This window comes from Furipterus horrens, unplaced genomic scaffold, assembly GCF_987537825.1.
Source record: "Furipterus horrens unplaced genomic scaffold, mFurHor1.1.pri manual_scaffold_1, whole genome shotgun sequence".
Lineage (NCBI taxonomy): Eukaryota > Metazoa > Chordata > Mammalia > Chiroptera > Furipteridae > Furipterus > Furipterus horrens.
Window position 1 is genome coordinate 82445659 of NW_028327171.1, and position 14486 is coordinate 82460144.

The 14486-nt window shown below is 38.7% G+C and overlaps 1 protein-coding gene across 1 annotated transcript in view; it reads left to right on the forward strand.

Moving 5' to 3' along the window:
• Window positions 1-14486, forward strand: part of SENP7 (SUMO specific peptidase 7) — a 141693-nt gene that overhangs the window by 14257 nt on the left and 112950 nt on the right. The window contains exons 3-4 of the mRNA XM_090276070.1: window positions 2466-2564; window positions 14099-14196. Of these exons, the coding sequence (XP_090132196.1) occupies window positions 2466-2564; window positions 14099-14196 (197 nt within the window). The remainder of the gene's footprint in view (window positions 1-2465; window positions 2565-14098; window positions 14197-14486) is intronic.

The window sequence follows — 14486 nt, forward strand, 5'->3', positions numbered from 1 at the left end:
AAAGAATTATTTGGCCGAAGTGTCAGTAGTACCAAGAAACTTCACAAACCATTTTTGATATGTTATATCAGTCACAGCACCTTCCATACACTGCACAAATCTCTTTTTGCATTTCAGTTGCATTTTTACCTTTCTTGAAATAATAAAGAATAATACACCAAAAATGTGTGTCTTCTTCAATCTTCAGTATTAAAATTGCTGCACAAAAAATTTACCAATTTTGATGTTTTTTAAAAAATGCATGCTGATATGACAGCTGTCACAATACAATCTAACAAAATTCTTTCAAATGAAGTTAAAGACGACTAAGCACTACTAGAGCCATCTTATGGAAAAAACATAATGGACTTTTTGATAAACCCAGTACATGCAGACCGATGGAAAAGTCCGAAGAATGAAAATCTACCTCCGTAAGTGGAGGGCAGAGAAAGACTGAAGAAAGAGGCTGGCCACTCCAGTCTGGCAGTTAGAGTTTATTAAGGGAAATTTACATTTGAGGCACATCTTGGGTGGCTGCAAGATGTAGTGGATTCCCTGATGCACTTGACAGGTACCATTTATATAGGGTAAAAGAGGGGGATAGTTGTGGGTACTAGTATGTGAATGCTACCAGGTACGGGAAATTACTTTGTATCCTTGACTAGGTTAGACCAACAGCCTGTTCAGGAACTAGCACATAACAGAAGGCAGGAGAAGGGTGCTGATTTATGTCAGAATGAACATTGATAATGATCAGTCTTTAAAGGTGGGTTTTGTGGTAAGCCATCTTCTTTCTGGCCTGGTCCAGCTCTTGGGTCAGACAGTGGTCATGTCATGAAACAGTCTCCTCCGCAACAGAGAAGAAAAAAGAAGGGAGGGAGGAAGGAAGGGAGAACACACAAGCATGGGAGAGTGAAACAGGAGCTATATTGCTTTTGATGATCTAGCTTTGAAAGTCATGGGCCTGACCAGATTAAAGGGTAAGGATCATAGATCACACTTGGAACAGTGTCAGTGTTACATTGTAAAAAGAGAAGGTGGAATGTGGATTATTGGTGTAGCCGTGTTTGGTAAATACAATATGCCACAATATTCAATATAGGTTAAATGACCTACTCACAAAGGATTCATGGGTATGAACAGCCTGAAGCCCTTGACTTACCCCTCAGAAAAAGCAACTGTTGTTCCTAATTAAGAATGATTGATTTAGAGATAACGTCTTGTAGATGAAGAATTATAAAACGATGCCTTTAAAAAAAAATTTTTTTATAATTTATTTGTTTGTTTATTTATTTTTAGAGAGAGGGGAAAGGAGAAAGAGAGGGAGAGAAGCATCACTGTGTGGTTGCCTCTCACTCGCGCCCCCAACTGGGGACCTGACATGGAACCTAGTAATGTGCCCTGACTGGGAATTGAACCAGCGACACTTGGCTTGCAGGCCGATGCTCAATCCACTGAGCCACAGCAGCCAGGGCTCAAAAGATGCCTTTTAAATACAGAATAGGTATAAATAATTGAGAAGTTACTGTTTCCCAGGGGGATTAACTCAGAGATGCTCATGAAATAAGACTTAGATACACTTTCTTCAGATTAGTTCTATCCTTCTGACTTATGCTTTACTCCCTTTGAAATCAATTTATGGATTGTTACTGGCTGTAGTTCACATACTGCTTATATGCTATATTTTGAAGGTGGAACTTGATGCTTAACCATCATTTATAACTTCTTCATAATATAGTTATTTAAGCTCTAAACAAATGATTTCAAACTTGTGGCTAAGATGGATGCATTCATTCATTCGTTTATTCAGCGTATCACGAGCCTTAGACATTGGAGATACAAAGGTGACTAAGTGAGGGCCCTCTCTTTAAGAACTTCCACAGTCTGGAGAAGATAGACATGTAGACAAATAATTATAATATAGTATGATACATATATCCATAATATAATAATGTAATATACATGTACCAAGTCTAATACCCAGAGAAAGGAATAACTTGGTGTGGAAGTGATGGTTGTGTGGATAAAAGAATAGGGACAGGCAGAGGGAAGGGCAGTCTAGATCAAGGGAACAGTACCTACAAAGTTCTACAGATACAAAATATGACGTTCGAAGAAGGATGAATAAACTCAATGTGGTTGGGATTTTATCTATAAGTAATGGGTACCATCATTATATTTTAAGTATTGTAGCCATACTTAGATTTGTGTATTCAAGAACTCTGAGGATAGTGTTTGAAAGGTTAGAAGGGAAAGGAACTGTAGATACGAAGTTATTTATGAAGCTACTGTGATACTTCATTTATCAGTCTTTATACTGAATGAGAGGTTTTTAAAAATAAAATATTAAGTGCCTATAAATTAAGTACTGATTTAAAACTCTTTAAAACAAAATATTAATGCAGGGTAATATAATCGTTCTTTTGGCTGATTCAGCTCCTGCTTGTATTTTATTTAAACTGATTGTTTTCTCATTCTGGTTTCAGATAACAAAGATGTTAAATGCAAAACCAGAGGATGTTCATGTTAAATCACCACTGTCCAAACTCAGAAGCTCAGAACGGTGGGATCTCCCTACACAGAGGGTATATAAAAACTTACTTCTTTTAAGTATGTAGTGTTATTTGGTGTGTTTGAAATATTGTAAAACTGAATTTTTATTTTCTTCTACGTGTATGTGTGTGTGTTGTGTGCACGTGCATATGTTATTTGTAGGTTTTAAATTAGTTTCTCAGTTGTATTGGTATTTCAGGTGTATGTTGAAGTGATGCTTTGAGGTTAAGGTCTTTATTTGAAAGCTGAGTATACCTTGTGCATTGCTTTTCTTCATGAAATTTAACTCATTATTAAAAAAATATATATTTTTTTACTTTTTTTTAAGTGTATTTTATTGATTATGTTGTTACAGTAGTCCCAGTTTTTTTCCCCTTTGCTCCCCTCTGCCCAGTATCCACTTCCCCTCCAGAAGTCCAACCCTCCTTAGTTCATGTCCATGGGTCGTGCATGTAAGTTCTTTGGCTTCACCCTTTCCTATATTATTCTTAACACCCCCCTGTCTATTTTGTATCAACCGATTATGCTTCTTAGTCCCTGCACCATTTCCCCATTTCTTCCCCTCCCCACTCCCAGCTGATAACCCTCCAAATGATCCCCATACCTATGATTCTGTTCCTATTCTGGTTTACTTATGGCTTTTATTTTCATTTTTTAGATTCAGTTGTTGATAGTTGTTTGTTGTCATTTTAGTGTTCATAGTTTTGATCTTCTTTTTCTTAAGTCCCTTTGACATTTCATATAATAACAGCTTGGCGATGAAGAACTCCTTTAGCTTCACCTTGTCTGGGAAGCACTTCATCTGCCCTTCCATTCCAAATGGTAGCCTTGCTGGATAGAGTAGTCCTGTTTGCAGGTTGCATTTCATCAGATTGAATACTGCTTGCCAGTCCCTTCCTGCCTGCAAAGTGTCCTCTGAGAAATCAGTTGATAGTCCTATAGGCACCCCCTGTAGGCAACTCTTCACTTCTCTCTTGCTGACCCAGGATTTTGTCTTTATCTTTCACCTTCGGCATCTCAGTCATGATGCGTCCTGTTGTGGTCCCCTCTGGGTCCAGCTCGCCTGGGACCCTCCGTGCTTCCTGGACCTGTATGTCCATCTTCTTCGCAAAATTTGGGAAGTTTTCCTCATTTTTTTAAATTCTTGCTTCCTCATTCTGCACTGGTTGACTGTTTTTTCCTTCCTTAGGTTCCAAATCATTGATTTGAACCCCAGTTTTCTTCCCTTCATCATTGGTTTTGTGTGTATTTTCCTTCGTTTCACTTAGCATAGCCTTCACTTCTTCTCTTATGTGTTTGCCATACTCAAACATATCTCTCAAGCCTGTGAGCATCTTTATCACCAGTGTTTTGAATTCTGCATCTGGTAGGTTGTCTATCTTCCCCTCTGTTAGGTTGGCTATCTCCTTGTCGCTTAGTTCTCCCACTGGAACCTTGATCCGTTCCCCCTTTTGGGCCATACTTCTCTGTCTCCTCATTCTGACAGGCTCTTGTGTTTGTTTGCCTTTGCATCCCAGGTGGAGCTGTCGCTCCTGTTATGTTGTAAGGGGCGGAGCCTTAGGGATTCGTCAGTGCAGGGCGACCTGTTTCACCACGTTGTGGCGCTGTATGTGGGGGAGGGGTCGGAGAGGGAACAATGCTACCTTCCCAGCACTTGGCCCTTTTCCAGGCACCTCTCCCACTTCTGCACCGGACTGGCACCTCTCTAGCTGCTGCTCTGGTCGTCGTCGTTCCCAGAGTGGGAAGGTCTGTGGATGTTCTAGGTCCATCGTGGCCCTTTAAACAAGTGGACTCTGCTGAGACTGGCAGTTTCTGCCTCTACCCCAACCCCCACTGGTTTGCACAGTCAGAAGCAATGAGGCTTGATTTCCCTGGTGCTGGGACTGTGAACTGAGAGATCAGGTGAGGAGCTGGGAACGCTCCCCAGGTGTCCCTCCTGACTTTTAAAATGTGTGACTGGGCTCTCTGCTTGTCTGCCGCTGCTGCCACCGCTGCTGCCACCACACTGCGTCCTCTCCGCCCCGGCTCCGCCCCTCCTGTCTGTCTGGATGAGTATTTCTTCTTTATATTTGGATTCCATGTAGTTTGATTTTCTGGAACTTCTGGTTGTTTCTAATTTTGAGGTAGTTGTATTCCTTCTTAGTTGTGTAGGGAGACGCAGCGTGTCTGTCTACGCCTCCATCTTGCCTGGAAGTTTCAAAATTTTTTTTTTAAATGTATGAAGTTTGCTTATTAGAATCATTTGCTCTTTTACTCTTGTAAATTTAAGAGGGTTTATCTTAAACGGTAACACAGTTATTTATCAAAATATATTTTGATCATAAATCAGGACTTTAATTTTTATCACTATTAAGTGCTGTCACAGAGATCTCATGAATGAGGCTTAAGATAGAACATTTTTGGTATATTTTTTTCTCTTGCTTGGCACAACCCATTGATAATTTTTGGAAAGTAGATTTTCAAAATTTTTCTCAGATTTTCCAATTTATCCATTGGCTGTTAAAACAGTTTGCTAGGGCTAACATAACAAAATACCACTCCTGAGTGGCTTAAACAGCAGGAATTTATATTCTTACAATTCTGGAGACTGGAAGTCCTAAGATCAAGGTGTCAACAGGGTTGGTTTTTCTAAGGCCTCCTTGGCTTACTTATAGAATGGTGGCCATCTTCTTGCTGTGTCCTCATGTGTGTCCTCACATCCCTGGTGTTTCTATTCTTCTAAGGACACCAGTCCTGTTGGATTAGGGCCCTGCTCTTAGGACCTCATTTAACCTTAATTACCTCTGGACAGGCTCTGTCTCTGCATACTGTTATATTGGCAGTTAGGACATCAATATATGAATTTGGTGGAGGGGAGAGGACATAATTCAGTTCATAACAGTAGAATATTAAGGTAATTTTTAAGTCACCTTGAATATATTTTTTATGTTATAGACGAGAAAAACTAATTTATTATAACTTGTTCTCAGAGGAAAGAGTCATCATTAATATTAGTTGCTTTGACATTATTTAAACATTTGATTGTTAAATAACTTTGTTTTGTATACAAGCTACTAGAAAGGGCAATAATAAATGGGGCTTGATGAAGTCAATTGATATAAAAAGAAACAAAATATTTACATAAGGGTAGAAAATTTGGGCTGTATAGAAAGTTACAAGTGAATGAAATAAAGAATCATTTTCTGTTCCTTTCTCTTTTTCTTTTTTTTTAATTTTTCTTTTATTTTTTCATTTTTCAATTACAGTTGTCCCATTTTTCCCCCATTGCTCCCCCCCACCCAGCCCATCCCTTCTCCTGCAATCATATCCCTCCCCGTTGTCCATGTCCATGAGTCATTTATACATGTTCTTTGACTAAACCCTTCCCTTACTTATTCTCCTTCTCTCCCTCCCCCTTCCCCCCTATCGACTGCTATTCTGCTATTTGTTCTCTTTATTTCTTTTGTTTGTGTTGTTCTTTAGTTTCCTGTATTAGGTGATATCATATGGCATTTTTCTTTTTTTGCCTGGCTTATTTCACTAAGCATAATTCTCTAGTTCCATCCATGTTGTCGCAAATGGAAGGAGTTCCTTCTTTCTTTCTGCTGCATAGTATTCCATTGTGTAAATGTACCGCAGTTTTTGATCCACTCATCTACAGATGGGCACTTAGGCTGTTTCCAGCATTTAGCTATTATAAACAGTGCTGCTATGAACATAGGGGTGCATAAGTTTTTTTGAATTAGGGTTTTAGGATTTTTCGGGTATAATCCTAGCAGTGGAATAGCTGGTTCAAAAGGCAGTTCCATTTTTAGTTTTTTGAGGTAATTCCATACTGTTCTCCATAGTGGCTGCACCAGTCTGCATTCCCACCAACAGTGCAGTAGGGTTCCCGTTTCTCCACATCCTCGCCAGCATTTGTTGTTTGTTGATTTGTTGATGATGGCCATTCTGACAGGTGTAAAGTGGTATCTCATTGTGGTTTTTATTTGCATCTCTCTGATGGCCAATGATGTTGAGCATTTTTTCATGTGTCTATGGACCTTCTGTATGTCCTCTTTGGAGAAGTGTTCGTTTAGGTCCTTTGCCCATTTTTTAATTGGGTTGTTTGTTTTCTTGATGTTGAGTCGTATAAGCTCTTTAGATATTTTGGAGATCAGTCCCCTGTCTGTGATATCATTGGCAAATATGTTTTCCCATATGGTTGGTTTCCTTTTCATCTTGCTGATGTTTTCTTTTGCTGAGCAGAAACTCTTTAGTTTGATGTAGTCCCATTTGTTTATTTTTTCCTTTATTTCTCTTGCCTTAGGAGATGTATCAGTGAAGATATTGTTATGTGGGATATCTGAAATTTTCCTGCCTATGTTTTCCTCTAGGACTTTTATGGTGTCACGGCTTACATTTAAGTCTTTAATCCATCTTGAGTTTATTCTCATGTGTGGTGTAAGTTGGTGGTCTAGTTTCATTTTTTTGCACGTCTCTGTCCAGTTCTCCCAGCACCATTTGTTAAAGAGGCTCTTCTCACTCCATTTTATGTTCCTTCCCCCTTTATCAAATATTAGTTGACCATAGAGGCCTGGGTTTATTTCTGGGCTCTCTATTCTGTTCCACTGATCTATATGTCTGTTCTTATGCCAGTACCAGACTGTTTTGATCACAGTGGGTTTGTAATATTGTTTGATGTCTGGTATTGTGATTCCTCCTGCTATGTTCTTCTGTTTCAAGATTGGTTTTGCTATTCGGGGTCTTTTTTGGTTCCATATGAATTTTTGGAGTATTTGTTCTAGGTCAGTGAAATATGTCATTGGTATTTTAATAGGGATTGCATTGAATCTGTAAGTTGCTTTGGGTAGTAAGGCCGTTTTGATGAGATGATTCTTCCCATCCAAGAACATGGTATTTGCTTCCATTTATTTGTATCTTCCTTAATTTCTTTCTTCAATGTTGTGTAATTTTCAGTGTACAGGTCTTTTATCTCTTTGGTTAAGTTTTTTCCTAAGTACTTTATTTTTCTTGTTGCTATAGTAAATGGTGTTTTCTTTTTTGTCTCTGTCTCTGATATTTTATTGTTGTTGTACAGAGATGCCTTAGATTTCTGTATATTTATTTTGTACCCTGCTATTTTGCCAAATTCACTTATTATATCGAGTAGTCTTTTAGTGGTGTTTATAGGGTTTTCTAGGTATACTATCATGTCATCTGCAAATAATGATAGTTTTACTTCTTCTTTCCCAATTTGGATGCCTTTTATTTCTTTTTCTTGTCTGATTGCTATGGCTAGGACTTCCAACACTATGTTGAATAGAAGAGGAGAGAGTGGACAGCCTTGTCTAGATCCTGATTTCAGGGGGAACGCTTTCAGTTTTTGTCCATTGAATATGATGTTGGCTTCAGGCTTCTCATATATAGCCTTAATTATGTTAAGGTATGCGCCCTCTGTTACCATTTTGCTGAGTGTTTTCATTATAAATGGGTGTTATACTTTATCAAATGCTTTTTCTGCATCTATTGATATGATCATGTGATTTTTGTCTTCCATTTTGTTTAGGTGATGTATTATATTTATTGATTTGCGAATATTAAACCATCCTTGCATCCTGGGATGAATCCCACTTGATCGTGTGTATGATCTTTTTGATGTATTGCTGGATCCTGTTTGCCAATATTTTATTGAGGATTTTAGCATCTATGTTCATCAGTGATATTGGCCTATAGTTTTCTTTCTTTGTTGTGTCTTGACCTGGTTTTGGGATTAGGGTAATACTGGCTTCATAGAAAGAGTTTGGGATTTTTCCCTCTTCTTGGATTTTTTGTAATAGTTTGAGGAGAGTAGGAGTTAGTTATTCCGTAAATGTTTTGTAAAATTCGCCAGTGAAGCCATCCGGTCCAGGGCTTTTGTGTGCAGGGAGATTTTTTATTACTGTTTCAATTTCCTTCTTTGTTATTGGTCTGTTGAGACTTTCTACTTCTTCTTGATTCAGTTTTGGAAGGTTATATGTTTCTAGAAATTTGTCCATTTCTTCTAGGTTGTCAAATTTCTTGCCATACAGTTGTCTGTAGTAATTTCTTACAATTGTTTGTATTTCTGAGGTATCAGTCGTGATTTCTCCTCTTTCATTTCTTATTTTGTTTATTTGGGACTTCTCTCTTTTTTTCTTGATGAGCCTGGCCAGAGGCTTGTCGATTTTGTTTATTTTTTCAAAGAACCAGCTCCTAGTTTTGTTGATTGTTTGGATTATTTGTTTAGTCTCTTTGTCATTTAATTCTGCTTTGATCTTGATTATTTCTTTTCTTCTTCTTGTCCTAGGCTTTGTTTGTTGTTGTTGTTCTAGTTCTTGTAGCTTTATGGTTAGGTTTTTTATTTGAGATTCTTCTATCCTTTTCAGATATGCCTGTACTGCTATGAACTTCCCTCTTCGGACTGCTTTTGCTGTGTCCCATAGGTTTTGGGTTGTTGTGTGTTCATTGTCATTAGTTTCTAGAAATTTCTTGATTTCCTCTTTGATGTCATTGTTAACCCATTCATTATTTAATAGCGTGTTATTCATTCACCATGACTTCGGGTGTATTTGATTATTTTCTCTGAGGTTGATTTTTAGTTTCAAGGCATTGTGGTCTGAAAAGATGCTTGATATGATTTCAATTTTCTTGAATTTGTTGAGGCTTGTTTTGTGTCCTGTTATGTGGTCTATCTTTGAAAATGTCCCATGTGCACTTGAAAAGAATGTATATTTTGCTTCTTTCGGGTGAAAAGTTCTATATATATCAGTTAAGTACATGTTGTTTAGTGCGTTGTTCAATGCCTGTATATCCTTGGTGTTTCTTTGCTTTGATGATCTGTCTATTGTTGATAATGGAGTGTTGAAGTCCCCTACTATGAGTGTGTTGTTGTTAATATCCTTCTTGTGGTCTTCTAGTATTTGCTTTATGTATTTGGGTGCTCCTACGTTGGGTGCGTATATGTTTATCAGTGCTATATCTTCTTGATGGATTGTTCCTTTAAGTATTATGAAATGTCCTTCTTTGTCTCTTTTTATTGCCTTTGCTTTGAAATCTGTTTTGTCTGATATGAGGACTGCTACCCCAACTTTTTTTTCAGGTCCATTTGCTTGGAATATTTTTTTATATCCCTTTACTTTCAGTCTATGTAAATCTTTTGTTTTGAGGTGTGTTTCTTGTAGACAGCAAATACGTGGGTCCTGTTTTCTTATCCATTCCGTTACCCTATGTCTTTTAATTAGAGCATTTAATCCATTTACATTTAAGGTTATTATTGATATATATTTACTTATTTCCCGTCGTACCTCTGTTCCTCTACTCTCTTGTTCTTTTCTTCTTTTTTCTTAGAACACTCCCTTTAGCATCTCTTTCAATGCTGGTTTGGTGGAGATGTATTCTTTTAGTCTTCCTTTGTCTGAGAAACTCCTTATTTCACCTTCTATTTTGAATGAGAGCCTTGCTGGGTAGAGTATTCTTGGTTGTAGGCCTTTGTTTTTCATTGCTTGGAATATTTTTTGCCATTCCCTTCTGACTTGTAGTGTTTCTTTTGAGAAATTGGTCGATAGCCTTATCGGAGCTCCCTTGTATGTTATTTGCTGTTTTTCTCTTGCTGCTTTTAGGATTCTCTCTTTGTCTTGGAATGTTGCCATTTTAACTATGCTGTGCCTTGGAGTGGTTTTTTGGGGGTTCCTCTTTCTTGGAACTCTCTGTGCTTCCTGGACTTGAATAACTTTTTTTTCTCATCAGGTTGGGAAAATTTTCTGTCACTATTTCTCCTGTCAGTTTATTTCTTGTTCTTCTGATCCCTCTTTGATTCCAGTTACTCTTATATTGTTCTTCCTTATCTTATCCTGTAATTCCCTTACCTCTTCTTCATACTTTTTCAATCTTTTTTCATTTTGCTGTATTGTCTGAGAATTTTTTTCTACGTTATCTTCTAACTCACTAATCCGTTCCTCTGCTTCGTTTAGTCTGCTTTTGATTGATTCTACTGTGTTTTTCAGTTCAGAGATTGCATTCTTCATTTCTTCCTGGTTCTTGTTGATAGTTTCTGTGTCTTTTTTTATGTTGGTGTAGTTCTCTGCAAGTTCCCTGTAATTTTCTTGGAGCTTTTGGTAACTTCCTTGGAGGTTGTCATAGTTGTTTTTAAGGTTGTCGAATATATTGAGCTTCTTCACCACCAATGTTTTGAATTTGGTGTCTGACATTTGGGCTATATCTATTTCATCTACCTCTCTTTCTGGAGATTCCGCTTTTCTTTTCATTGAGAGGTTGTTTCTGCGTCTTACCATGTTGGATTCTTCTTGTTTCTTTTTGTTATTTGGATTTGTCTGCTTTGCCTTCCCACCTTTGTGGTGTGAGATTCTTTATGGGAGATCTGGGGGTTTCAGTGGTGCAGTCTCTTTGATCTCCGGAGCTTGATGTTCTTGGGGTACCCTTTATGTCGTTTGTTTATGCTGTCTGGTTGTATTTCAGGTGCTCTTTGTTAGGATCTTCCTTCTGGCTAGTTGATTGAGAATCACTCTATCCACTTTGTCTTAAATTCTTTTGTGGAGATGTCAGTTCAGCCTTTGTGTGTTGTCTTGTTTTTCTGTGTCCACAGCTTGTCTAGAGAGGGGGGCCAGAGGTTCCTGTTCCTTGCAGCAGTGGTGTTCCCCCTCACAGCAAGTTCCTTTTGGTGCCTGTTGGAGCTAGCCAGGGTGCCCTTGCACGCACGCCTGTGAGCGCTTAAGGCGGCCCTAGAGCTTGCTTTAGGCCTGCCGCACCGAGCTCCGGGAAAGCTAGAAAGGTGCTTTTGCACTCCCGTGCCAGTGCGCGCCCAAGGCGGCTGGGGAGATAGGCTCAGGCCTGCGGCGCCAAGCTCCAGGAAAGCTGGTGAGGTGCTTTCGCGCTCGCGCACCAGTGCGTGCCCAAGGTGGCCAGGGAGCTAGCCTTAGGCCTGCTGCACAGTGCTCCAGGCGTTGGTCTCTCGCCTCTTAGGGCGGGGCCCCGGACACTTGTGCTCAGTAGAAGTGAGTAGCTGCTGCTCGCTGTTCCCTCGCCGCAGCCGCCCACCTTTCCCGCACCTGCCTGAGCGGGCACGAACAGAGCCTGAGCTAGTGCTTTGTGCTCCGGACTGGCGTCCACTGGAGCTGGCCAGAGGCAACTGTGCACAGTCTTCTGCGTGTCCAGTGGGCCCTTCCTGCGCCCGTTGGGGCACTGATCTTATGTCTGTTGGGGTGTGTCTGAGGGGCACCTGGACTTGCATCCCTGCACACCTGGGCCAGTGAATGAGGGCACTTCCCTTTGCGCGCCCGGGACCCAAGGGGAGGGTTGGGGAGTGGATGAGCGCACTTCTGCGCCTGCGCTCCTCAAGAATGTCCTATCACCCCCCAAACTCCACCTCCCCCGCAGTTCACAAGAGAAAAATAAAAAGGAAAAATTACGATTTCACTTGCTCAGCAGCACGCTGTCTCCCGTCTTTCAGCGCCAATGCCACCTGGTCGAGTGCTGTCTCTGCCAGCGGGCAAAGATCTGCTTTCCTCCTGACTCTCCTCTGGGGAAGCCTGTGGTCGCCAGAAAGCCTTTGTGTCCTTTCAGCCGCAGCTCGGGCAGCCCCCCCCAGTCAGGAATCCCATCTCGTCCCTTTTTCCTCCACTATCCTCACTAAACAGATTGTTCCCAGATGGTTTTTCTCTAATCCAGCAGTGCCAAGGCTCGACTCCTGCCAGTGTCCAGCTGCTCACTGAGATGTTCTGTCTGCAATTAGTCCAAACTACAGACGGGTCTCGGGGGCCTGAAAGCGCAGCCTCCCCTCACTCCTCCACCATCTTCCCCTCCAAATGTTCCTTTCTCTTAAAAGCATGCCACTATTAACAGATTTTTCTGCCATTCCTTTTAAGGAAAAGAAGCATATGCTAGTATATGAGTTTATATTATTATTTTTTGGTTGTTGCAGAAAGGGATCATGAAATATATATTGTGTGCTTTGTTGTTTTTGATTAATAATACAGGGTGGGTCAAAAGTAGATTTAGAGTTGTTCATGTGGAAAAATCATGCAAGATATTATTACAATAGCTTTATTAACTCTGTGTTTCATGTCTCACAACTGTAAACCTATTTTTGCCCCATTTTGTGCATCTTAAGTTTTCTCATTTAACGTTTGGATTTATCTCTTTTATTTATTTTTAAATGGCTTTATAGTATTCCAGAGATATATTGTACTATAATTCATTTACTTAGTGCACTGATATTAGTTTTTTTCCCCAAAGTTTTGGTGATAGAAACAATGTTGCAGTGAACATCATTTTTCATATATAGGGAACCATTTTTCAGTGGGATTACTGAGTCTAAGGAATTTTTATATTGTTTTAATGAATATTGCTGAATTGTCTTACAGAACATTTGTACTAATCTATATTGCTACCAACCAGTGGTCCCATTTTCTACAAACTTACTAGCACTAGCTGTTATCACATATAAGATTGTTGCCAATTTAATAAAAAGAAAATTTATTTTAAGAAAATTATTTGTCTCTTTGCATCTGTGTATTTTATGTTTTAGCATGGTGAATTTATTTTGGAGTAAAGCTTATCTATAGTTGGCCCTTCCATATCTGTGGGTTCCACTCTGTGGATTCACCCAACCATGAAGTAAAAATATTTGAAAAAAAAAGTTGCATTGTTGCTGATGTGTACTATGTAGTTTTCTTATTGCTTAGGCAATTGCAAGGGTTTTAGGAGCTCTGTGCCAGGAACTGAGGGACGAAACCAAATATATTTTTTTCTATTATTTTATAGTTGGCAAGATTCATCAGTTGTTGTGATGTGTCAGAATTTCCTTTCTTTTCAAGGCTGGATAGTATTTTATTTTATGTATATACCATATTTTGTTTATCTTTTCATCTGTTGATGGGATACTTGAGTTTCTTCTACCTTTTATCTATTGTGAACAGTGTTTCTGTGAATATGGCTATACAAATATCTTTTCAAGGAAAACAATATTTTAAGTGTACTATGTATATAATCATCATACATACTCATTAGATAGCTACTATTACATTTATTTCCAAATGAGGAGACTAATGCATAGAAATATGATAATTTATTTTCTAGATTCACACTGTTTATTAAGTCAATTTTAATTTTTGTTTCTGGTCAGATTAAATCAACTCTGTCAGTGAAATGTTGACTCTTTCCTAACATTTTTCATGCAGCAATTCATAGGAAACCAATTGTAATGACTTCCAAATGTTATAGACTCAGTTAATTGAGCATCACAGGCACTCTTTAACTTCCCATGTAATAATTTTTATTACTTCCTTTAGGCACATTTAAAAAATTTCATAGTTATTTAAGCTTTAGAATCTCAAAATGTTGATTTCCTAACTAAAGTTACCTTGAAACTTTAAAATTAATCCCTACTATTTTTTTTTGTGGACATATTTCTACACTAGCAAAAGTTAAGTGTTTTACAGATTGTACCCCCCCCGTGTGAACTGCTATGAATTTGACAGTTTATTTTGAATTTCTAAATAAAACAAAAATTTCAGTGCTGCTTTATTGTCATATTGGTATATTTACTATTAAATTCCGTTTTTTTTTCTAGTGGGAAAGAAGCCTAAGAAACAAGGTCCTTTCTCTAGATTATACAAGTAAAAAAGCTGTCCGTGGGCGTCCTGTCACTCCTAAGACATCATCAGAAAGGTAAGATACGTGTGTGTGACTAGAATGTGCTTAATAGTGTGGTTATGGGTGATGGATTTGTTCTCTTTAGGTTTCAATTAGAACAACTTCTAAAATATAAGGATTAAATTCATTGGCCTCTAAGATTTCTTTCAAGTTCTTATCTTGCTGTGTAAGTCATCTTACCTCCTTGTATTTGTGCATTTGGAACAACTTGATAAGCTTTACCTGATGATGCAAGACTGATTATAATGACTGATTTATTATTTGTGATCTGCAGTGAAAAAGATGCTCCATTTAGCAACTGTGGT